This window comes from Bemisia tabaci, chromosome 2, assembly GCF_918797505.1.
Source record: "Bemisia tabaci chromosome 2, PGI_BMITA_v3".
Classification (NCBI taxonomy): Eukaryota; Metazoa; Arthropoda; class Insecta; order Hemiptera; family Aleyrodidae; genus Bemisia; species Bemisia tabaci.
In genome coordinates, this window is record NC_092794.1 from 38,176,049 (window position 1) to 38,202,297 (window position 26,249).

General features: G+C 38.5%; 1 protein-coding gene across 1 annotated transcript in view; it reads left to right on the plus strand.

Moving 5' to 3' along the window:
• Nucleotides 1-26,249, plus strand: part of stc (nuclear transcription factor, X-box binding stc) — a 134,201-nt gene that overhangs the window by 80,791 nt on the left and 27,161 nt on the right. Inside the window, exons 8-10 of the mRNA XM_072297281.1 lie at nucleotides 2,350-2,549; nucleotides 9,734-9,964; nucleotides 19,179-19,366. Coding sequence (XP_072153382.1) covers nucleotides 2,350-2,549; nucleotides 9,734-9,964; nucleotides 19,179-19,366 — 619 coding nt within the window. The remainder of the gene's footprint in view (nucleotides 1-2,349; nucleotides 2,550-9,733; nucleotides 9,965-19,178; nucleotides 19,367-26,249) is intronic.

Sequence of the window (26,249 nt, forward strand, 5' to 3'; positions counted from 1 at the left end):
TCGAGCTTCAAATCGAGACTGGCCGTCCATGCACACCTGACGATCGCTGACTAGCGTGAAACCGGTAGTGGCGCTGACAACAGGCCTGATTTCTTTACCCACACCCAACTCTCCTCAAATGAGGTTCTCGCTAGTATGGCAAAATCCATACAAAAAAAACTGGTGACCGATACCTCGTAAAAAACTGCATTTCATATAAATGACGGTCAGAACAAATCGTTTGATTCATATATCGACGGTGAAACTACCAAACCACGTATCTCGGTTTGCGACGTCGCAGACTTCCTGTCATACTTTATTTTTTAAATAAAAAACTACTTAACGTCTAGGCTTGAAAATTTCTGTGATTTTTTCCTCTTTGTGCGGAGAAAATTCTGTGAAAATTTCAAGGAATGATATTGATTTGGTCGACTTCGAAAAAATAAAATGCAAGCGTAGATTTTTAAACACCGCAAACGAGATACGTGGTTTGGTAGTTTCACCGTCAATATGTATATATGAATATTCATATATATGTATATACAGTTCTAAAGCTCTGACGCCTTTGCATACCCGCGAGAGAAACGATCGGGCCTGCCTCGTCTGGTCGGGATATCTTGCTGGGAGAACCACCAGTCCTTGTGACTGGGGGGTGTGGAGGTTTCTAGTCGGGGTCCGAACCCACTCGCGCGCTGCTGACCATGCATGCCTCAATCTCGTGTGTGCAGGGTGCGGGTGACTCTCTCGAACCCCTGTCAGCTGATTACGGCTGTCGGGGAGTGGGACTGGACGCCCGTTCCTGGCACATGCAGCAGTTGTTGCAGGAACTTGGTTTTATCCCCGCTTTCAAAGCAAAAAAAAAAAAAAGTTCTAAAGCTCCAAGTAAATGCTAAGATGCTAGTACGGGTCCGGGCGGTGGATAATACGGGTCTCTTGCCGTGGAGGAATACGGATGCCGTGGAAGGAACGGGTCTATGCCGAGATCTGGACGAGCTGTCTCTTTTAAATTCTGATCAACACTGTGTGTCCGGCCTATGCCCCGGCCACTATTTATAGTCGATCGACGACTCCCCACCAGGCTCGTTTGCGCAACTTTGCGATAGGAAATCAAGCGATCATACTGTAACTAGCGGCCGAAGTTGGTACTGCTTCAAGCGGGCGCGTCGGCATGCCACGCGCATCATTGAGATGATGTATGCAAATGCGGCGCTGCCACAAAACATGCCCTTTACAGAGAAAATGGATAGAATGGAGTATGAGTACTTTGTGCACCAGCGTTGAACCTTTGAAAAACTTGAGTTCTGTGGAGCAATCAGGACATCAGAAAGCAGGCCTTTCTTACAAGTATGATTATCCTTTTTTTTTCCTGAGACATTGCATTGAAAGGGATCAATGAGAGATGAGGCGGGCTTTAAAAAATGCCTCTCCGTGGGAACAGTTTATCTAAAAGGAAAACTAAATCAACAAACAGCAAAATCCGTAATGAACTCTATCAACCAGATAATGCGCAGGAATGCTGCTTTTCTCTGTATAGCCTGAAGTGCAGGAATGCATAATGGCTATAGGGGCTAACAGAGTCCGAATGAAACGAATGTCCAAGACTGACCTTGCGGAAAAGTATACATGCCTCTTTATGCACCATTAGAAAGCTCTAGCTTTCCAATACAGTGTGCAACTTTTAATCATTCCAACATTTGGCGGTCATTTCTACTAGAACTTCCATATGTCACCTAAATTGACTCCCGAAAAATCCAAGCTGTCTTGGTACATTTGAACCACCTTGCTTGCAAAAACTAGTGATAACTCACGGATTCCTACAACATAGCTCGTTCCTTCGTAGCAGAATGGTAAAATCCATAGTTATAGCCGTACCACTACAATATGAGCTGTGTAAACTCACGTTTTGGATGGCCCTTGCAAGAATGGTTCCGCCTATCAAACTTCAAAGAATTATATTTTGCTCTAGCGAAGTACAGAAGATTGCCAACTGATCGCACAAGCTGTATACAATAATTTTCAATATGTTCAACATTTGATTGATCGTTACAAGATCATTTAGTAAATCATTTATTTGTATTTTCTTTTCTTGCACACAATCTGCCTGCTTAAGGAAACCCTCAAGACACAGGAATGCAATTTCTTTTTTATTGAGGGGAAATAATTCGCTCTACATTGCCACCCAACAGAAGGAGTGCCAAAAGAGCATACAAATGACTTGATCCTGCAGGTGCATCGTACAGGCCGCTCCCAATTAGGCAGCCTGCTGTAAAAGAATTCAATTGACATCGAAAAATAAGCTTAAAACTTGACAGATTGAATCTTAATGTATAGGAACTCTGTGGATTAGCACTGTGTTCTCTGTCCTTTTAGGTTTTGAGGAACTCTCCTGCCACTGTGGCCAAACTGTGTCACTTCCTCCCATTCCTTGCGGAGCACGTCCTCCGAAGTGTAATGGTCCCTGCCTGAGGGAACATGAATGCAAACATGAACAGACTCACAACTGCCACTCAGGAACAACCTGTCCTCCGTGTCCGGCTCTAACAACTCGCAAATGTTTTGGTGGTCATGAGGTAATCAAGTCATTGCACCAGCAGAATCACTTTTTCCATCCTCACTTTATGGTAACATCTCCAAGTGATAGCCATAATGATCTCAAGTTCGAAAGCCTTGAGATTTTTTAGTCATGATTCGTCTGAATTGACCTTTTGTCCTGCATCTTTTATTCTGTTGGTGCACAAGGTGGCTCCCTGAGTGTTATTACTTACTTATCTATCGTTGCGTCCTCACTACCTTACATCAGCCTCTCTCACTAATACATTTGAAATCTTTGTTTTATGATGATCATTTTGACAATAGTTAAAACGCCCAATGACAAAGGAACGATGTTGTAGATAGAGATAATTCAGAATTTCATCCTCTCACCTTGTTTTTTAACCTGGAAAATATTCTGCGGAACTGTGAAGGAAGGTGCAGTCCTCTCATGGAGACCATTTATTGGTAAAATTTGCTGAACTTTAAATTTGTCAATCTCTTGATTATAATATATTAAATCGGAAAATTCCTGACGGGAATGTAGCCACGTTACCTTTTTGTGTTGTTTTATTACTTCATTTATAGGAAAGCGCATTTTAGCTTACAATACCATTTTCTGGCACTACCAAAAAAACCTCCAAAAAAAAAAAAAAAAAAAGAGGCAAGTATACACTAATACATACAGTGTAATGAAGGAGTTAATTACATAAAAATATCAACATTGATTCTACAAGTAAGTGAAATTACATGCAAAGCAAGCAATGAAAATAAGTGCCTATAGTGGGGCCGATAAGCGTAACAATTGTGCACTCCTGGAAGAAAGCATGAAAATTTCAGGGATTCATCTTTACCCTATAGACATTCGATTTAGACGTAGACCCCAAAAATCTGAGTCCCCTGGGGGGGCAGGGGGGCCCCCTAAATTTTGAATTTTGATTAACTACTGAACGGCTAATGATAGCGTAATTTTTTTACAGCAGGACGATGGGTAATTTTATTAGGAACAAAAACAGTCCTTATGAAGTTTTCTGTGGGATCGATATTTAAGGCGTGAAACGGGAAAAACCATTGGGGGACGGGAAGCCAGCCGTTTTGAGGCAGATCCGCCGGCTGCGCTGCTTGCCCGGAACGCGCGCGGGGCGGCAGTACGGTATTACCGACGAAACAACCGCTTGTCTTTGTTTAATCTCAACGATGCGCACTTTTAAAAATAATTATGAATATATCGTACTATCTGAAAGTCACAAATCTTATTTGTATACCACAATGACCTGAAAAATGATTTTAAAGTTTTTTTTTTTCGCTTTTTCTCGGTGCTGCGTCACCAGGATGGTAGGTATCTAAATATGCTTACATACCCTGAAGTTCTCGAAAGACGGCTTCTAGCCAGACTTTTAAGACAGGGAACCTAATTTTGTAAAAAAAACTAGTATACATAGAAACATGCCTATACTCCTCTCTTGAAAGAGCATTTTGGTATATCATTGCTACTTATAGGCATTCTTTTAAGAGGACCAAAACCACCTTCAAAACTTGCTCCAAAAAAACGCCAAAAGAATCTTGAGAAAGCTTCTTAGGGATAAAAGACCCCCAAAAAACCTTTTTTAGACTGCTTCTTGTACAGTATACGGAATATTATCAAGTAATAATTAGCTGCCAATATCCGCTAATCTGCGAAATGGTCATTTGAGTAAGAGGAAGTCGCGCCTACTGGGAACCTATCCTGCCCTCAAGTCATCAAGAAAATAGCGCATCACACGATATCCCTCAATCTTGGTAATTTTGCAACTGATCACTAATTTTGATTGATTCGTTGATATTTTGACGAGAAATTAACCTTCTGCTAATCTCTGAAGCTAATTTGATCAGTGTTATACTCTACGCTAAAGTTATCAAGGATCCCATTTCCAATAGTCATGAAAAAGTGGGTCAAAATCTTATTAAAACTTGTTATTTCTCTCTAATATCTTAAAAAATGTAATCCTTTACAAAAATTAAGTGAGGAAAGGGTAATTTACTCTGTACTTAGGTCGGGAAAGCTCTGTATTCAGAGAAAACAAGATGCGTGATGCGCAATGACCTACCCCTCTTATTGACTCGGCACTCTCATATCGGTCGAGTATTTCACCTTTTGTTTGTTTTTATGTATTACTAATAAAAAGTAGGGCTTATATTCCTGAGAAAAAGTATTTAGGCAGTACGGTAAATTCATAATTATTTCTAAAAGTGCGCATCGTTGAGATTAAACAAAGACACGCGATTGTTTCGTCGGTAACACCGTACTGCGCCGCCGTGCGCGTCCCGGGCAGGCAGTGCAGCCCGCGGATCTGCCTCAAAATGGCCGGCTCCCCGTCCTCCGATGGTTTTTCCCGTGTCACACCTTAAATATTGATCCCACTGAAAAATTCCTAAGAACCATTTTTGTTCTTAATAAAATTACTCATTGTCCTGCTGTAAAAAAATTACACTATCATTAGCCGTTCAGTAGTTATTCAAAATTTGGGGGGCCCCCTGCCCCCCCCCCCCTAGGGGACTCAGATTTTTGGGGTCTACGTCTAAATCGAATGTCTATAGGGTAGAGATGAATCCCTGAAATTTTCATGCTTTCTTCCAGAAGTGCACGATTCTTATGATATGTTTCACTTATCAGCCCCACTACTAGAGGTATGATAACAAACATAAGGCCATTAGGCCCATCAGGCCTCTTGTAAATGCTATCTATTCACCAACATACAAACTGACTAAACCGGACAGATGTTTAAAATTTTTAATACCTGTTACCAACAAATGTAGTATCATTAGCACACAATTCGCTAGAACAATAAATAAAAGAAAACGGGGTAGTGGGCAAAGAATGTTTCCTTTTGATATTGAAAACCTGTATACAAATATCCCAATAGATGAGTCAGAACTCATCCTTGAAGAAAAACTAAGAGATAGTAAAAAGGTCTCTGATAGCGAAATTATAGAATTAATTTTACTGGTCACTACAGTAATGAAACAAAATTATTTCTGTTATAAAGATGAATTTTACACCTGTAATGAAATAGTAGCAATGGGCGGACCCCTATTAGGGACTTCGGCTCAAATTTTCCTAATGCATCTAGAAGAGCAGCATATAATGGGGGTAGAAAATCCTTTTTACAAAAATATCCAGAAATACTCTCGCCTCATAGATGATACATTTTATATTTTCCAAGGAACGAATACAATTGTCAACAGTTTCTTCGAATGTGTTAATTCCATCCACCCATGTATGCAATTTACCGTAGAGCATATGATTAGTATCAAGTCTATAAATTTCTTGGATCTTACGGTTTATGTAAGTAACAATAACAAAATGTCTATCAATATTTACAGGAAACCAACAACTACTGATCTTTTAATTCCATTTGACTCTAATCATCCCAAACAATGTAAGTATGCAGCAATTTGTAGTTTAGCGCACAGAGCATTCAACACACCTATGTGTGAAAATGATCTACAACAGGAAATTAATATCATACTTCAATTAGGTGCAAGTAATGGTTTCCCAGCATACATCATTAATAAACTTATTGCTGAACAAAAAAATGCTGTATTAAATAATGATGACAGCAAAAATCAACCTAGGAAATCCATTCAAGAAAGAGGGAGATTCCTTCCTATCACCTATTTCAATAGAGCAAGTACGTAATGAGATAGGGAATATTTTCAAAAGATTTGGTTATACCCCAGGACTCAGAACACAAAGCACTTGTAAACATGCAATAGAAGAAAATAATAGGAGACTTCGTCCGGATAGAATTGATTAGACCGGGGTGTACAAGATTAAATGTAGTTCATGCCTGCCTTTTTACATAGGAAAGACGGAACGCTCAATACGAGCAACGTTTAACGGACATTTATCCAAAGATACTTCAAACGTATAGAAGCACATTATGGATAAAAACCACCTGTGCGTCATACCACCACAGACCGAAACTTTTTAAAAACTCTAGAAAAGTTTGAAATTCGAAAAGCAATGCTCGATAATCAAACCCTACTGAATATACAACTTGATTTAAAGGCGGGGAATGTTCAAATTAATAGGCTATTCATAGAAGCATATGTAATGAGTGTTTTCTTCCATAAATAGGGCTACTTGTAATGATACTTATAGATTCTTGTTATCATAATTGTTATCATACCTCTAGACCCTAACTCATTGCCTGCTTTGCTTGTAATTTCATTTTCTTGTAGAATCAATGTTGAAATTTTTGTGTAATTAACTTCTTCATTATGCTGTGTTTATTAAAGTATATTTGCTTTTCTTCTTTTGTTGTTATTGTTGTTGTTGTTTTTTGTAGTTTCTCTGGTAGTGCCTGAAGATGTTTTTGTAAACCAAAAAGTGCTTTGCTATCTTTGAAGTAATAAAGCAATACAAAAAGGTATCATGGCCACATTCCCAGGTATTTTGGGTATTTTCTGATTTAATATATTATACTTAGATACCTCTATTATCAATATGTTTAAAAATCTCTTAATTATGCTGCTCATATATTCTGATGGGTGCTCGTGCATTCTGTGTGCGATTTGCATAACCTGATCTGTTATTATTCAGGTGTGAATATCTCTGTAGCAGCATATGTGATCTCAGGTTGTTAAGTAGGACTTTTGTCAAGGATTTTAAGACTGCTGATCAGGAATCATCAGGAAGTACAGGCTGATTTCATTGAAAGGACCTTATTCAAACTCGACCATTTTTAACCTAGGCTTGATTTTCTAAATATTTTCAGGGTTGATAGAGGATCCCAGTCCAAAACACTGACAATTTTAAAATGGGGTCATTAGGGGGGGAGGGGAAGAGGGTCAAATTTAAAACTTTAAACTGCCATACCTCGTGAACGGTTTGTTGTAGAGAGATGATCTTGATCTCAATCTGAGAGTAAATAACCAGCTTTAAGGTGATAATTACGAAGTCTGTCCATTCTGAACATTTCATTCATTGTTGCCATGTTGTGGTAGTTCAAATTTTCAATTTTTCACATTTTCAGCCGTGGCATTGAGGGGATAGCATAAAAAAAAACCAAACTAATTTTTTAAGAAAATAGACTATTTAGGCTTCAAAACAAGCACAAGTTCATCCTGGGGAAACAATTGGGAAGGAAGTTATGATCTTTTAAAGTAGACGCGGTGCTAGGGTGGCCCAAAGGAGGAGTATCGTTTTGGGCCTTTTCCGGCCCCACCTGGATTTTGCTAAATGTTTCATATTTTCAAAGTTCTAGTCTTAGGTAGACTCTGTGCCAAATATTAGACCGAACGGAGCCCATGCAAGGGCGCAGCAGCGCCTCAAACCCATCAACCCAGGAATCGAAAAATAATTATTTTCGTCGACCTTTGACTGTTATCACTCTTCCAGCAGATGATTCCTATGTATTTTTTTGCGTACTTTCCGTTTCTAGCCTTTTTAAAGGCCTTTGATAAATTTTAAGGGACCTTATGGCCCATTGCTGCCATTTTTGGCCGATTTTTAGGGTTTTTTCCATTTAACACATTCAAAACTTAATTTAATCCAAAAACTGTGTACACTTTTGAAAAGAACGTAAAAAAATGAATAAAAAATGTTCAGTAAATTTTTTTCTTACGTTGCCAAATTTCCGAGAAAATTGGTCCCAAAGTGTCAAAAAGGGCAAAAAATCGATAAATCGCCGCGCCTAAGGTTCAAGAAAGGGGAGTACAACTTTCATATTGTACCAGGTAACAGCTCTTATCCATCCATACTACATATTAAAATATCATAGTTGTACCTGGATTCCCACGATGTGAAAATTGACCGAGATGTCGATTTTAGCGGCCTTTTTATACTTGAAGGTAGCTCTTTTGAATGTTTTTCGACCTTAGTCACCCTCTATGGGTGTGAACTATATGTATTTTTCTACGTACTTTTCATATCTGGCCATAAAAATGGCTTCCTGTGAATTTTAAAAGGCCTAACGGTCCATTGTTGCCAATTTTCACCAATTTTTAGGGGTTTTTTCAAGTTTACGTGTGTGAAACTTAATTTCATCTAGAAACCGTGTACAATTTCGGAAAGAACGTAAAAACACATCAAAAACATCTATTACAAGTCGATCGTTAATTTCCTAAAAATTGAATTTTCCCTGGAAACCCCTGTTTCTACGAGAAAATCGATTTTACGGAAAATCCTGATACAATGGGGCAACTTTGTCATCATCTCATGCTAAATTTTGAGATCTTAATAATCTCTCTACGACAACCTGCTCAGGAGATATGCCAGCTTAAAGTTTTGAGTTTGACCCCCTCCCACTCCTGTCCGATTTCAAAAATTGCCAATGTTTTGGACTAAGGAAGTGATCCCTCTATCGACCTAGAAACATTTCGAAGATCAGGTCGAGATTGAAAATGGTCGATTTAGAATAAGGTATTTCCCTAAAAAGTTGTTCTGGAGGAAATTCCTGCGAGGACTCCCTTTTTTCCCCAAAACCTTAAATTTGAAGGGAGACTCGGATAATGTTACACAAATCCATCATATCTACATTGAGGCTATTTAACAAGAATCTTTTTGTTCAGCAGAAGAATTCAGGTAATGGAGGCTGGATTCGGGGCAATTTCATACAAGAAGCCCTGTTTGATGGAAAATTAAAATTGAAATAACCTTTTGGGTGCCTGTGAGGAGATGGAATGTTTTCCCATACATTGTTGTTTTTGTTACTATGTTGCTATTTGTTAAAGCAGAAATGCTACTTCCCCTGAAGATATGACTTCTAGTCGTATCTGAATGAAAAAAAAAACCTATGCGGCTATGAAGTTTATTAGAGCTCTGGGTAGTCCCTTCAAGGTCAAGGGGTATCATTTGCCACACCTTTTTCGGAATTTTATGATTGCAAGTGAATTATCAGTGCTAAAGAATTTTTTATTTCAAAAAGTTTTGAAAAATTGAAATCAGTTGATATCCTAAGATGTTGGAGAGCAAAAAACTAGTTTCTACAGTCCTGGCCCTATGGCTTTTTTCAAGTCTTTACGGGCAATGAAATCAGACTGAAGTAAAATAAATCTTCTAAATCAGTTTTTTGCTCAGAATTCAAATCAAATATTAATTTTGGTGTCAGCACGATTGCTTAATCTGCATACTGGTCTCAAAACGGCCAAAGTTGTCGATTTCGGGTTAATTTCTGATTTTTTAACAAAATGCCAATAAGGAACTGGTTTGCAAATTGCCATCCACTTTATTCTATTGCAGACTCGGAACACTATTCCATGCCACATTAAGGAGTTTTCATGTGGTTTGCCATGCAACAAGCCATTGCCATGTAAAACGCACAAATGCATCCAACCATGCCATAAAGACCCCTGCTCCAAGAAAGGAAAATCCTGCAGCCAGCCATGCCCGAAACCTAGGGCTTTGTGCAGACATCTTTGCGGGAAGGCTTGTCATTCTGGCCCTTGCCCTGTTAGGCCGTGCAAAGAACTGGTAAAAGTTGTTTTCATCTGAAGTACTTCTTTATAATTTTTCCCCTTGATTTCTCATGCAACTACCATTTAAACTGGAAAGCCTGAAATTGAAGTTAACTCTGAATCTAAAAATGTATGTTTTAGTAAAGGTAGAATACTGTATTAGGGAGTGGTTTATTTTTGAAAGTCCGTAATTTGATTAGGTCTGCCCGTCAATCGATGACCTCTTCCTAAGAAACAACTTTAAACTTGTTCCGAAGATTGTGTGACGATTTTAACCCAATGCTCAATTTATTAAAGTTAGCGCATGAGCGTCATTTTCGGGTTTTAGTCCAGACAATCGGGAGTAAGATAGGGGCTCTTGGGGAAAACTTTTTGTTGAGTGCTCATTAGGTATTTTTGGGCACTGAATCGGAATTTCACATTTTTGTGAAGATATTTCCACCACTCAAACCGTCATTGTGAAAAAAATAGCCTAAAAATGGCCTAAAATTCCTTTTTTTTCCAATATCTTGCTAATTTTTTATTTTTCGACCAAAAAAGTTATTGGAGAATTTAAGTAAATTAAATTTAGAGGAAAAAATTTCATAATGAAAATGTTTGGTATGTAAATTTTTTATATGACTGAAATTAAATCCGCTAAAGCGCATTGAAAAGACCATTGAAGTTCAAATTTTGGGCTCCTTGCGCTTTTTCCGTGAATAACTTTTGTCAGAGCAGCATTACGGAAAAAGAGTTCATTTTTGAACTTATGGAGCAGTAAAATTATTGTCAGAGGTTGAACATCATTGAAGAGTTTTTGAAGTCTCATCATATAAAAAGATTAAGCGATCATCGACAGCGTCCAAGGGCCTACTGATCATTACATATCACAAATCCTCCTTACTCGGAGGGTGAGTCAAAGAACATCAACTTCCGAATTTCAAAATTATTTAGAGGGGGAAAAGTTCAGTCTTGATACCAAACTGATGTGAGCTGTAGCACTCCTCGGGGAAAGAAAAGAAAATTATCGGGTGCTGTGTTTACAGTTTGAGTCAATAATAAAACATCACATAATTCAAGCTGTTTTTGCATATTTCACTGAACTTTTTAAACATGGTTAATAATATCCGTCATTTTTAGATGCTTATCTCACGTTCAGTACTACTTTTAGGGTCAACTTTTTGTTGCCTTGCCAAGTCACTCAAAATAATTGATGAAAATCGCTGAAAAGTCGTTAAAGTCGTGTCGTATACCTTAGTATGGGCACACACAGTGAGAGTCACAAATACTTCCTTTGACAAAGTAATTCTAACTCTCTTTATCTTCCATAAGAGAAGTCCCTGTTTTTCATCACTTGTTTTGAGTGATCTTGCAGAGCAGCAAAAATTTGACCTTTGTCTTTCAGAGACTCTTCTTTTAAAAGGTTAAGAGGGCGTATGAAAATCATTCCGCCGAGAGATGTATTTGTGCTTCAAAGGAAGTCCTAGTAGGGTCAAAGATCATGATTCTCATAGACATCTAAGCGATTCTCGCCAATTTTTTAAGTGACTCAGCAAGCACGCAAAAATAGAGCCTTCAATTTTCAAAGAATCTTTTTCATGACAGATGTCTAAGAGTTCTAGGTTAAAAATTAAGTTGAAAATCTAGAGTGTTAAGTTAAATTTGTCAAAAACATGTTTTCCTACTTGGGCACAGGCTCCCTCTCAGGCACAAAAACAACCTTCGGCAAAATAATTTTCATACTCTCTTTATCTGTACTATATAATGAATATTCGAAAATGAAGGTCCAATTTTATTTAAAACTTGCCCTGTCTTTCGAAAAAATAGCAAAAATCTGAAAGATTTCCACCTTATCGAGCGACTCGGCCTATACATGATTCTACAATGGAGAAAAATCCCTTAATATTCTGAAAACCCTGCCACAAGCGGTAGGGTTTTTCCGTGGGGTTGCCGGCAAGTAGGAGACGGTTCTTTTTGTAGTCCGTGCATTTACCGCGGCATGAGTGTATTTTCCGAAGGGCAGTGTCACATTGGGGAATGAAATCATTTACCCTACCCCTCTTGCCACAGATATGTTTCAAGAAACAGTTCCCCTTGGCTGCGCAATTCCTACCCCCCCCTCACCCGTAAAAACGGTAAATTGCAACTATTATGGAACGCGTTGGCCGATTTCGCTGAAATTCAATAGGAAACCAGTCATAGTAGATATCTAACTACCATCAAAATTTCAGCTCAAAATATTCATTTTTACTCGAGTTATCGCGTGGACAAAATTAAACCTCCCCCCACTTTAACCCCTCGCTGTGCGAAAAGTAATTAACGTATTCCGATTTTTTCTTCACAGTTTAAAAATACTCTTAGGGGACTATAAACCCCAGAAGTTTCGTTTCAAGAAACTTAAAAATTAACTGCCGCTCAACGCTCTGAAAACTGAAAAATCCTCACGCTGGCTGAAATACATACATACATACATACATACATACATACATAGACGATCTCTCCTCATCTACGGTGTTAATGGCTTCAATGTTAAAGCACCAAATAAATGTATTTACCAACCAACCATACATACATGCATACATACATACATACATACATACATACATACATACATACATAAGATCCAAAATTTTCCCTCCACTTTCTGACCTCCATACCATCCTTTCAAAGTATTTTCATGAAATCCCTCCCTTTTTTAAACGAATTAATCTCCAAATTTAATGTATTCTTTCCTTGTCCATCTCCAAATTTAATGCATTCTTTCCTTGTCCTAAATTTTAATTTTCTACTACCCTTTTTGTGACTCCTACTTCTTAAATATTTACATTATGTTTTTTTGACGATCTCTCCTCATTTACGGTGTTAATGGCTTCAATGTTAAAGCACCAAATAAATGTATTTACCAACCAACCAACCATACATACATACATACATACATACATAAATTATGTTTTTTTGACGATCTCTCCTCATCTACGGTGTTAATGGCTTCAATGTTAAAGCACCAAATAAATGTATTTACCAACCAACCATACATACATACATACACACATACATACATACATACATATATATATGACAGAAAATGAATGACGTATATATTCGTGATCTACGACTCGAGATCGGTGCTCTTTACATGGTCCCAGGTCTAGGTCCCACCATGAGGGAGAACGCAATAGTGTATCTTTCCTTCGGAAAATACACTAAAACTAGTATTCTATCAATCGATTATAAAAATTGTCCCTAAAATCCAGTAATTGATTTCATGGGTGTTGACTAAATCTTTCAATACACCAGTCGCAGTTGACCACAACCGGGCTTTTAGCCTTTTTAGGGGTGTGTGTAGGGGGCTTAAATAGCCTCTGTCTGTAATCGTCTGCTTTATTTCTTTCTTCCTATTCACTCGAATGTTTCTCTCATTCTTATTTCACTCTACGGAAGCCTCAACATCATTCAGGTCATTGGGAAATTACATTGGCCATGGTATTTTTGCAGGATTGCAAATTCACCGAAAACTAGTAAAAAATCGGTATTATCCAACAGTTGGACCCACTTGAGCATCGGGCTAAAGTTGTCGAAATTTGACTAAATTTTGAGAAATCTATTTTTTTAAATGTATTGAATGGTTCAAAACCGGACCTCTTTACATTTCGAATTTTTATGTGCATCACGAAATGGTGGAATTTTGGGAAAAAATCCCTGAAATTCAAAATTTGAATCCACTTGAGCACCGAGTTTACATTATCCAATATCGCCCAAATTTTTTTTAAACTCATTTTTTTCCATGCGATCACCGATTGACACCTGGACCTTCTTCGATTTCATCTTTTCTTTTTTTTCAGTCGTTTAAGCCGCACCCTAATACCCCATGTTGTTTAATGGACGGTAATCCTATCTTGGATTAGAGAGAATTTCGTCAGGTCATGTATGTAGCGTAGATCACTGTGGTTAATTCTAGGGTTTCTTTATACCCAGAGTAACGACATTTCATTACTGTGAAGTGGCCTAAAAAAAATCCAATTCTGATTGGTTCTCGTTCATGGAGCCACAAATGAGTGCACCAAGATGGCGGTGCGTCGAATGTGAAAAAAAATAATGGAAACTTAATCTAATTGTGATTTACCTATGATCTAATTGAGATTGTTATTGTAGTTATGAGAACACCGAGGAGTTTTTCACAAATCATTTTATTGCAATTTCTCTGGTTAGGTTTTGATCAGTTTCGTAGATGTTGTTGATAATGACCGACATGGTAGGATTCTTGTCCACCTTATCCTTCAATATCGTTCGTTTGAGTGCACACATTTGGGACTCCATGGCTAGCCCAGGTCAGCTGATAATCGAGATGTTGTTACTCTGGGTATTAAGGGACTCTAGTTAATTCATGCCAAACACCCTGGGATTGAGGAGACCTGTCTCTTCGTTGAACTTAAATTGCGCCCATAAATCTGTTTATCAACCATGAAAAATGATTATGGTATCTGTACCCTTTCTGATAGCCAAACAATTAGTGTGTTTTCTCGTTTATTTGAAAAATATTTTACATCTAAAAAATCTGCGAACACATTTATATACAAACAAATATAGCCCTAAAACTCAACCTGGCGATAAAAGGCTGAAAATTAATGAAAAGAGCCTCGCCAAGTTTAGCCCCTTTTTTTGGATACCCGAGTTGGTCCAAGGGACAAGGCTCAAATGAAAGATTATGGTAAGGCAAACTTCTAGGCAAAGTTTCACGTTTAGGCTGTACAGCGTTGCCAATTTTTCGTTTTTATACGCTAAAATCAAGGAATTCTGGACTATTAGTCCAGTGAACAGAATAGTACACCCAAGTTGGTCGACAGACAAAGGTAATGAAAGCTTATGGTAAGGGAAACTCCCAGGCAAAGTTTCAATTTGAAGTGAGCCCCCGTTTAGGCTGTACAGCGTTGCCAATTTCTCATATTTATGTGCTATATTCAAGGTATTCTGGACTATAAGGACGGAGAAAATCGAATTCCTAAAGCAATGTTGCCAAGTTTATTTCAATTTCTTACAAAAGTCAAATAAATTCTCAAGCAAATGCTCAGAAAACGTAATTTTCGAGGAACTTCTTCCATTCTGATGGCTGAATACCACCATGGTATAGTACATGAGTACTGTTCAAGGTAAAAATGGAATTTTCAGAGCAACGTTGCCAAATTTTGAACTTTTACTTTACGAGAAGACGCTGATGTTTTTGAGTTTTTAGCGCGAAAATTGTACTTTTAGGCGCTGTTACCATGCAGTGTAGGCAAATCATTACCATACCATTCTGTAGGATTGGTTTTTAAGGGAGAAGACGAATTTTTAAGGCAATGCTACCATTTCATGACATTTTTAGGATAAAATGAAGATATTTTTCATCTCCATTTTTGAAAAGCAAAAAGCGGTTCCAGTGGTTTTTACTATTCTGGGAGGCGAGAGAGCCTCATACCATAGCATTTAGTTGTCGTTCATACCAAATATTCAATTTGCCTGTACTCGTCAAAGTTATAGCCCATTAGGGTAAAGGTTTTCCGTCAAAAGTCTCAACAAAATTTTAAAAAAATTGGCAACACTGCTTCGAAAAGTTCATGATGGCCTTTAATTGCGCTCCTATGCGATTTCAGGGTAGTATTTAGCCTGTAGACCGATGTAAAAGTCTGTTTAATTATAATCAGAGACAAGAGACCCTCCACTCGTATCTCGGCTATTGTGGAAGCTTTTACTTCTGGGACTTCAGCATTCTACTGTTGACTCACCTACATGGTTGATGTTTAACAACGTGTTGGCAGTTTCGTTTTGCAAACAAGTCGAAAATGGCCGAAGTTTGTGAAACTTGTTTGGCTCATGACGTCATCCGGAGCTCATCATCGACCATGTAGGTAGGTCAACACCCGAAATTAGGGTGACGACTGATGCTCCCTAATAATTGTCCATAAGGAACTGCTGAATCCCCGAAAGTAAAATCTTCCACCTGTCGCTAGGAGGACAGTGGAGGGTCTCTTGTCTCTGATTATAATGCACTCGACTAATAGTCCAGAATTCCTTCATTTTAGCAAATAAAAATGAAAAATTGGCAATGCTGTACAGCCGAAAAGGGGTTCTTTTCAAGTTGAAACTTTGCTTGCAAGTTTGCCCTACCATAAGCTTTCATTTGAGCCTTCTCCCATCGACCAACTTGGGTGTACTAGTCTGTTCACAGCACTTATAGTCCAGAATTCCTACATTTTAGCACATAAATATGAAACATTGGCAAGGCTGTAAAGCCTAATTGGGGGCTCTTTTCAAGCTGAAACTTTGCCTGTGGAGTTTGCCTTATCGTCCAGTCAATCAAGACCAAAAAAGGGCCCTACCTTGCAAATTTTGCGAAAAAGTTTCTGTCATTTGTTTCCTATGTGTTTTTTAGCGCTGAATCCGAATCTGAACTTTGCTACCTTCGATTTTTGCCGCTAAAGCCGCCATCTCGAAAAAACGTTGGCAAATCTCATTTTTTGTCCAAAAATCTCAATAACTCGTTCCCTGTGCGTCGGACGGCAAAATGAGTTATTAGCAAAGTGAAAGTATGTAAAATTTCGGTGAAGAAACATGTATGAAAGTTTTGCTATTATGCGCATACTATCCGCCAGAGCGTGCTGAAAATAGCGGGAAATTTGAAAAAAAATCGCAATTTTTTGCGGTTTTCTCTAATATCTTTTTTCTTAGCGGTTTTTCGGCAAGAAAGGCTACCACAGAAATTAAAGTAGACAAAAAATGCCACTAGAATCACTCTTATTTTTTGAACTAGGGATTGTTTCAACAGAAGTTAGGAGCGCTTGAAGTCGGAGACTCACACGGCCGAAATCGGCTGCAACGGTGCATCGCAGTTCTTCCTTATGAGGGCCGTTATATGGTTTCCATAACGTTTAATTTTGCTTTAAGACATTGAATCTAGTTTATAAGCAAAGAAATTACAGATTTCACCCTTTTTGACATCCCTCCCCCCAACGCCCACTCCTCCCCCCTCCCCAATCAGATATCGGCGTAACATCATGTTCACTCCATTATTATCCAGAAAAACGCTATTTTGCAGTTTTAGTAGTTTTAAAATAACAGAATATCACCTTTGACCTCTTCTCTTCCTCACATAACATAAGGAGAAGGATGAAGAGTTGGCAAAGTAAACGCATGCGTTGAGCAGTATGTTATTTCGTTGAATATTTGCCACTGCTTCGATGGCAAAGCGACTCGAAATAGGGGTTCTTCCTCATATGATTGCTATTTGCGTGGGGCTCATTGATGATTTGACAACAGAAGACACTGATAAACTTATTTTGTCAACAGCAGTAGAAATGACCTCCAACTTTGCCACCGTTTTCATCGTGGATGAGGACTACTAAAACTGCAAAATAGCGTTTTTCTGGATAATAATGGAGTGAACTTGATGTTACGCCGACATCTGATTGGGGAAGGGGGAGGGTGGGCGTTGGGGGGAGGGATGTCAAAAAGGGTGAAATCTGTAATTTCTTTGCTTATAAACTAGATTCAATGTCTTAAAGCAAAATTAAACGTTATGGAAACCATATAACGGCCCTCATAAGGAAGAACTGCGATGCACCGTTGCAGCCGATTTCGGCCGTGTGAGTCTCCGACTTCAAGCGCTCCTAACTTCTGTTGAAACAATCCCTAGTTCAAAAAATAAGAGTGATTCTAGTAGCATTTTTTGTCTACTTTAATTTCTGTGGTAGCCTTTCTTGCCGAAAAACCGCTAAGAAAAAAGATATTAGAGAAAACCGCAAAAAATTGCGATTTTTTTTCAAATTTCCCGCTATTTTCAGCACGCTCTGGCGGATAGTATGCGCATAATAGCAAAACTTTCATACATGTTTCTTCACCGAAATTTTACATACTTTCACTTTGCTAATAACTCATTTTGCCGTCCGACGCACAGGGAACGAGTTATTGAGATTTTTGGACAAAAAATGAGATTTGCCAACGTTTTTTCGAGATGGCGGCTTTAGCGGCAAAAATCGAAGGTAGCAAAGTTCAGATTCGGATTCAGCGCTAAAAAAATAGGCAGTATATGACAGAAAGTTTTTCGCAAAATTTTCAAGGTAAAATCGTAGATTGACTGGACTATTACCATAAGCTTTCATTTAAGTCTTGTCCGGTTGACCAACTCGGGTCCCAAAAAGGGGCTAAAAAACACCACTTTTTGGCGAGACTCTTTAGATCCTTAAGTTTAGCTGATGCTGGCCTTACTGCTTCCAATAAACCAGCCTTCAAGACATCAAGTCATAAGTTTACCATACGTACTGCTCCTCTCTGAGAACATCTCATCTATGCTTTCGGAATTTAATTTTACAGTAGTAAACACCAGCTACAATGATTTTTCGTTCCTCGCTCCCCCTTAAAATCTATAAGACAAACCGAAGGTCTCTCTTGTGTCGTTTATCAAATTGATTGCTTGAATTGTGATTCTATAGACATTGGCTGGACGAAACAACAACTGTCCAAAAGACTTAATGGGCGGCCATAAGGATGATAAATAGGAGGTCAGGACACTTCATCAGCATAAGAATAACACTGGTTGTGCTAACACCAAAGTTTTCGACAGTGAACCCAACAATTATGCCAGAAAATTGGAAATCATGTACTTCATTAGAAACAGGGATAAAAAGTCTGTTTACCTATTTTGTTTAATGTAATCACCAGACAGTGCCTCTTTACTCTTGTATTTTAACCTTGTCTTCCTCCGTTTCTTTTCTCTATCGAAAAAACCCGAGAATTCTGACGAAACATCTCGAATTTTTCTTCAAATTTTAGCCTTTTTTCCCAGGCTGTGTTTTTAGTGCTGTATCATTTCCGGTCATTTTAGTGTCAGGAACTGTATGCGAGAAGGTGGTAAAATAGTGCTCAAAATCCCGAATCAGGAAAAAATTTAAAAGATGAGAGGGGGGATGGACTATTGGACACCCTGTATGACTCTTCAAAACCAAATATGTATTTTCATTCAGTTTAGACCCCCTGCTGTCATAAAAGGAAGATTTCCAAAAAATTCGAGGAGAAGGTAATTTCAGCGCTTACTAGCATCATTCCTTGACTAAAATATTGAAAATAATAGAGAAAAGGAAACTTACAAAAACCAATGTATGTATTTTTTAATAATAAAGGTTTACTCTCTTTAGTTATAACTTTAAACTTTTTCATCCCGAAGTTGAAAGTTCAGCTAAGGAAATATTCCCAAGTTATCTTCAACTTTCTTGTTTCAGGTTAAAGTCAGTTGTCAGTGTGGCCATCGGACCTCTTCTGTAGCTTGTTTTGAAAACAATGCTGAGTACGAGAAAATCATATCCGCAGAGGCTGTCCGAAAATCATCAAACTTGCACTTTGGTGGAGTGGCCATGGAATTAAGCAATTTAACTTATGGAGTTGATGCTAAAACATTAACTATAAAGAAGTGCGTTTCTCTTTTTATATATTTATCTTCACTCTAGATTGTATACTTTCATGTAAAAAATAATTTTTTTCCTGTACAGCGGCAGATGCAATGAGACATGTTGTTAATCCCTCCCATCAAACTTCTGAATTACAGTGTGAAATGTTAGTTTCCGTATCAACCTAGAGACCGTGTGCGGAACAATTGTGAGAGCATACATTTCTGTCTTTACCCGAGTATTATTGTGAATCTTGGGCACTGAAAAACTTAAATTGCCTTGGGCCTGCAATTCTTGAAGGAACGCTATGTATCCAAAGAATTTGATTACATTTGCTTCCGTATGTCGGATCCGTTTATCACCTGCCGTGTGTTGGTAAACAAACGCCTCTGTTGAAAACACCAGGTGGCGTTGTTTTCTCACCAAACCCCAGCTGTTAAACTGTTGTTGTATAGACCTCCAAAATAGTTATTCAGCCCAATCCAACGACAAACTCAGACTATTGACTTTATAATCAACTACCTATTGGCAATGTTTTACCTACGACGAGTTTCAAGCTGTCAATATCACAGATCCGCCAATGGCCATCAAATACTCTGTCAAAAATAACTAAGAGTATCACACTAACTAACGTTTAGGGGGAAAAAAGAAAAGATATGCAGCTTCGACATCTCCCAGAGATGACTTATCTACCTCAAGCGACCAGAATAGGAAGGAAACCCTCAGTGAGAGTATGTTCACTCAATGTGACTCTTCGATTAAGAGACATGAAAAAGCTCCTTCAAATAAAAGGATACTGCTTGCAAGACAAATGTCAGAGAAATGACCACCACTCAGTCAAAAAAGGAACACCCGTTTGGAACCAAAAATTGATAACTTTATGTAGGACTTAACATGCTAAAATGATGAGTTAATTGAATCAGCTCGTGCGAAAACTGCTAATGCCCATTTCTTTCAATTTTGAGATTTTTAGGATAAAATACTCTCGGAGGTCCAACATGTTTGTTCCTTAGGTTTGAACCCCTTTTCAGGGGGGGGGGGGGGGCGTGATCCGAATTATGCGAAAACTGCTAATGTCCATCTTTCGTTATATGCCTCATAACACTGTAAAACACACCAAAATAAGGTCTAATTCGAATTCAGTGTCTCTCAATACAGCAAGAGAGACCAAAAGAGAATGATCTCAGAAAATTTCTGAAACTCCTCAGAGCAGGAAAATCATCGTAAAAATACCTGGAAAGAGCGTTTTCCTAGGAAAAGCGACTTTTCCGGATAAATGATGGGTGATCGGAAACATCTGAGATCATATTTGAATTCAACAGTTCACAATACAAAGGAATCGATGTATCACACATCGGAGACATTTTTAAAATGAATTTTGACTACAATTTGAGTTTCGGCAAAGCTTTTGCGCTACACAATTTTAAGCTCGGAAAAATTGGCTTTACCAGAAATCTGAAGTATGATAGAATGAAACCGAGGTCATATTCGGATTTAGCAGCTCAAAATACATAAGTAACATACTACTACGGGTCCAGGAAAATTAATAAAAATAAATTGCATGCACGACAAATATACGTCGAATTTGCTCATTTTCCCGATAAAAAGATGCTTTTCCGGAAAACTGAAAGGTGAACAGGAAAAATGAAGGTCGTTTCCAGACTCATCAGTTAAAAAGACATTTGCAGAATTGAATCTCGTAGCTGCGAAAAATTTTACCTACATTCTGCAGGGAATAACAGTCAGAAAAATACCAAAAATGGCCATTTTTTTCGAGTGAAATCGGCTTTTCGGGGAAATTGGTGGGTGATGGAAAGAAACGGGGGTCCTATTCGGATTCAACGCCTCAAAATACATCAGGATTTCCTTATGTTGCCCGGAAGGCATACTTAAACATATGTGTTTTTGATGTTTTAGAACCGTCCATGCACAAATCATGCAAAAACCACTAATGTCCAGTTTATTGCTGGTAGTTTCGTGATGAAACTTAATTTAAGTACCGCAATTGTCCATAATTTAATTTTTTTAAATTTATTTGAATGATAATCTACCGCTTTAATATCTTTAGAATGAATTTTGAAAAATCAAACGGCTCCAAAACTGGGCGATTTTTATGTATAATCCAAAAACGGCTAATGTCCAGAGTCCTTTCTTTAATTACTCCATCCCAGACAGAAGAGGAGCTGGAAATAGTTGGGGATCCTTTTGTGCGTTACAGTGCGTTATGCCCACATTACACATGAAGGTGAGGTTGAAATCACTAAGGAAGATGTTTGGAGGGCAACTTTGCATATTCATAACTGGAAGGCTCCCGGACCAGACAATGTTCACAATTTCTGGCTGAAAAAGTTAACATGTGTGCATACGCAGCTTTCAAGAACCATTCAAGATATTATTACTCATCCTGACAAAATGCCATTATTTCTGACTGAAGGAGTGATGTTTGCAAAACCCAAAGGAGGGGATTCGAAGGACCCATCTGAGTATAGACCGATTACATGTCTCTCCATGCTCTATAAAGTCATCACATCCATTGTAACCCGATTAATTGGGAGACATGTAGCTAAGTGGAAAATTTTGTGTGAAGAGCAGAAAGGGTGTCGCAAGGGAAGCTTCGGGTGCAAAGAGCTGTTAATAATTGATTCGGTTGTGCTCAAGCAGGCTGTAAAGGAACGTTGTAACTTACATGTAGGTTACATCGACTACAAAAAAGCTTTTGATTCAATGCCGCACCGCTGGCTAATTCACGTTTTAAATATCTACCGAGTCCATCCTGTTATTGTTCATTTCCTGAAGAGCGTTTTGGCATCTTGGCGCACCAGAATCATAATTCAAGGATCGGTGAGTGAATTGGAAACTGAGGTCATCCACATCCTGCGAGGTATTTTTCAAGGTGACAGTCTTAGTGCATTGTGGTTCTGTTTAGGCCTCAATCCCCTCTCAAATTGCATTCGAGAGAAGAAGGTAGGGTTCCCTCTACGTCGGAACAGACAAGTACTCCACGTCATCAACCACCCAGCCTACTTGGATGATATTAAGATCTATGCATCCCAAAGAGACCAGTTGCATCAACTTTTCAAGGTGATTGAAGAGGTCAGTGATGATATTTGCATGATGCCTGGAGTACCTGAATGCGCGACGCTCCATATAGAAAACGGCGTCATAGTGCGGGAGGATGGTTTTGTGATCAATTCTGGTGACGTCATCAACAGCTTGACAATGGAAGATGCTTATAAATACCTTGGAATGTGGCAGAATTCTCCCATCCAGAAGGTGAGAGTCAAAGAGCACCTGGTTAACACCTTCGTTGACCGGCTGAGTGCGATACTTAAGACCTCTCTAAACTCGTAACATACAACCAAGGCAATCAACACCTTCGCCATTCCTGCGTTAGCCTACTCATTTGGCGTTGTCCCGTGGTCTAACACGGAGCTTGAGGGGCTTAATAGGAAAGTCAGAACCTTGATGACAAAGTGGAATAAGCATCACCCAAGAGCCGCGAAGGAGAGAATACACATCCCCCGCAAGCAGGGAGGAAGAGGTATCCATGATGTGAAGGAGGTCTGCCACAGCCAAGTCCGTAATTTGCGAAATTACTTCCTCAGTAGAAACGACAGCCCTTTGCACGCTGCAGTAAATGCCATAGACAAATCCTACACGCCTTTGCGCCTCGCTTGTCACGATCTGGATGAAGAACAACCCTCAGACCCAGTTGCTGGCCAGTTAGAAGCCTGGGCCTCCAAGCCGCTGCATGGATGCTTTTATCATTCAGTTGCGCAGGGTCATGTTAGTGAAGGAAAGTCTTTCTTGTGGTTATCGAAAGGGCAGCTGTATCCAGAAACAGAAGGATTTGTTCTCACAATACAAGACCAAGTGATCAGTACCAGCAATTACAAGAAGTATATACTGAAGGAGGAGATCGAGAGCGATAAGTGTAGGAAGTGTAACGCTGCATCCGAGACAATAGATCACATCACATCTGGTTGCGCATTGCTTGCAGGGAAGGAATATACCGAGCGGCATAACAACATGGCTAAAATTATACATCTAGCGCTGGCTAAGGATCGAGAACTATGTGATACTGCTGAACCCTACTACAAATATTGCCCAGCCACAGTAGTCCTGGAGAATCAGCGCTTCCGGCTCTATTGGGATAACCCGATCTTAACCGATAAGACCATCATGGCAAACAGGCCGGACATAGTGCTTGTTGATAAGCGAGATCGCATTGCTTACATCATTGATATTAGCATCCCTAATGATCATAACTTGAAGCTGAAGTATCAAGAAAAGATGGTAAAATATCTGCCATTAGCTGCAGAAATGAAGCGATTATGGAACCTGAACATTGTTTGCATCAAGCTTCTCATAATGTCAGTAACGGGGATAGTTCCAAAAAGTTTAGTTCAACATCCTCGAGACCTTGGAATAGATAGTTACCTGCTTCATTCAATGCAGAAGTCCGTCGTCATAAGCACGTCAAGTATTGTCAGGTCGTTCCTTAATGTAGAGTAATTTTTTGATTTCACTTAAAATTTAATTTTTTTTTTTTAAATGTTTTAATTTTACTTTAAAATAACATTTACTTTTTATTCAAGCAATATAGTATGTGTTACTGACTTTGGCCTGTGGCCCGTCAGTAATACTTGTACCGGAAATGTTCCCTCTTCCAAGTTACAAAAAAAAAAAAAAAAAAAAAAAAAATAAAATAAAATAAAATAATAATAACCAGAAAACCGTGATCCTGCACACTTGTAATATCACTAGATCTTTCCTAAGCTCAGGGCAGTGACTGTCTTATTATTTTTAATTATGTGACCGACTGCTAACATAGTAGTTTATGTAGATTTAACAATCCTGTTTAGATTTTTAACAACTTTTTACGATTTTAACACCTTTTTTAAAAATGTTTATGAACCCTCAAATTTTAGCAATTTTAAAAGGCTCTAGCTTTGAAAGACTTGGCTAGGGTCCGTCTTTCAATGAGTTTATTTCCACAAACGATGTATTTTTGTGAGAAAAGTACAATAATAATAATAATAATCATCATCTGCCTTAATTTTATCTTTTTCTTCTTCACAACACACACATCACAATTTCAGCTACCCCACGGTGGACACTTCCACTGGCCGGAGTAGACTTAACCATATTAGGTATGAAGATTATTCGCTGTTTATGGAGCTTATCTGACCCATTCTAACTGATACATACTCATGTTTGTTGACCCACTATGGATGACTTTGTGAACTTTTTGAGCGGACTATGTCATGTATGGTACTTCTTTTTATATCAGTATTTTTAAGTGTATTTTCTTTTTATATTAGTGTTTTTAAGTGTATTTTCTTTTTACATCAGTGTTTTCAGGTTTAAACATTCATAGTAAACTTCGTCGGTCAGACTGTATTGATTATCTTTGAGAGAGAATACAAAGACAAAAATGGGCCTTCAGAAATTGTGTACCTGCCGTTTCCCATAGCACAGCCCTGATTTTCTATCATTCCAACATTGTTTCCTTACCTAGATACGGCCTACTGCTTTGGGAAAAATGCTCCAGAGCTGATCGGTATTTTCAGAGCAGAAAGAAATACTAAAAATCCTATTTAATAAGCCAATTGATTACCATTGTCGAGATCTGTTTATTAGCAACAACTCATTTACTCTCCCCTCTCTGTACATTTTTGTATGTTTAAAGTATGCTGTCAATAATGGAATCTTATCACCTACAGATCTGACCCCAAGATTTAATACCTGTCACCAATCATTCCGCAACATTCCTACTTCTCTTGTTTAAACCAAGGCCTATGTAACTTACTCATCTATGCAACTTTTCAATTCACTCCCTTTATTCATCAAGAACTCCCTCCGTTCAAACAATGCTCAAGCTTTTCTTAGTCCAATAAAAAGGCTAATGTCGACCAATGCCTGTTATGATATTAATGAATTTCTTTGTACCTAAGGTTCTTCGTACCCCTTTGTTTCTAAATTTGTTCTCGCTATTCCTTGTTATCAAGCTTGTTAAAGCCCTTTGTATTATGTACATGTATATACAGGGTGTCCCAAAAGTCCCTTCCACCCCCTCTAAAATTTAACCTATTTATTATTTTCAAACGAAACTTTGGGAATGTTCATCGATCAATTTTAGCTACTTTTGGGGCCCCCAAAATTTTCGGGGTCCCACGTGGGGAGGGGCTGCGGACCCCAACTTTTTTTTTCAAATTGCAACCCCCCCTTTTGTGACACATCAATCGAAAGAAAATAAAAAAAAGAACATTTTTGGCGCAAACCGCTTTTCAAAATCTTAATTTTTGACAAAATGGCGGCCGGTCAAAGTTCAAAATAATGGAAATTTGACATCTCTGTTTTTTTTGACGGATTGGGACGAAAACTGGTATCCGAAGGTTTTTTTGGGACGAGGAAAACGATTCTAGCGGCATTAGTTTTCCGGACATCCCGTCCTTCTCCAAATGGCGGCGGTCAAAATGGCAACCTGGAGCGGTAAGGGAATATTTAGGCTGTTAATCGGTGGATTTGCATGGAACTTTGCATTGGGGGGTTTTTTGGCATGAGAAAAACGATTCTTTCATTGGATTTTTGAAATCCTGAATAACTTCAAAATGGCGGAAACTTGGAATTACAGACGTTTAGGGATGGATTCGCATGAAACTTGGCCGCCATCTTGAAAGTGTGCAACATTTCAAAAATTTAAAGCAAGAGAGTCATTCTTGTTGAATCAGAAACCAACAAAACCCCGAGTTTGATGCGAATCCAACCCTAAATGTCTATAATTCCAAGTTTCCGCCATTTTGAAGTTATTCAGAATTTCAAAAATCCAATGAAAGATTCGATTTTCTCATGCCAAAATACCTCCTAATTTAAAGTTCCATGTAAATCCACCAATAAACAGCC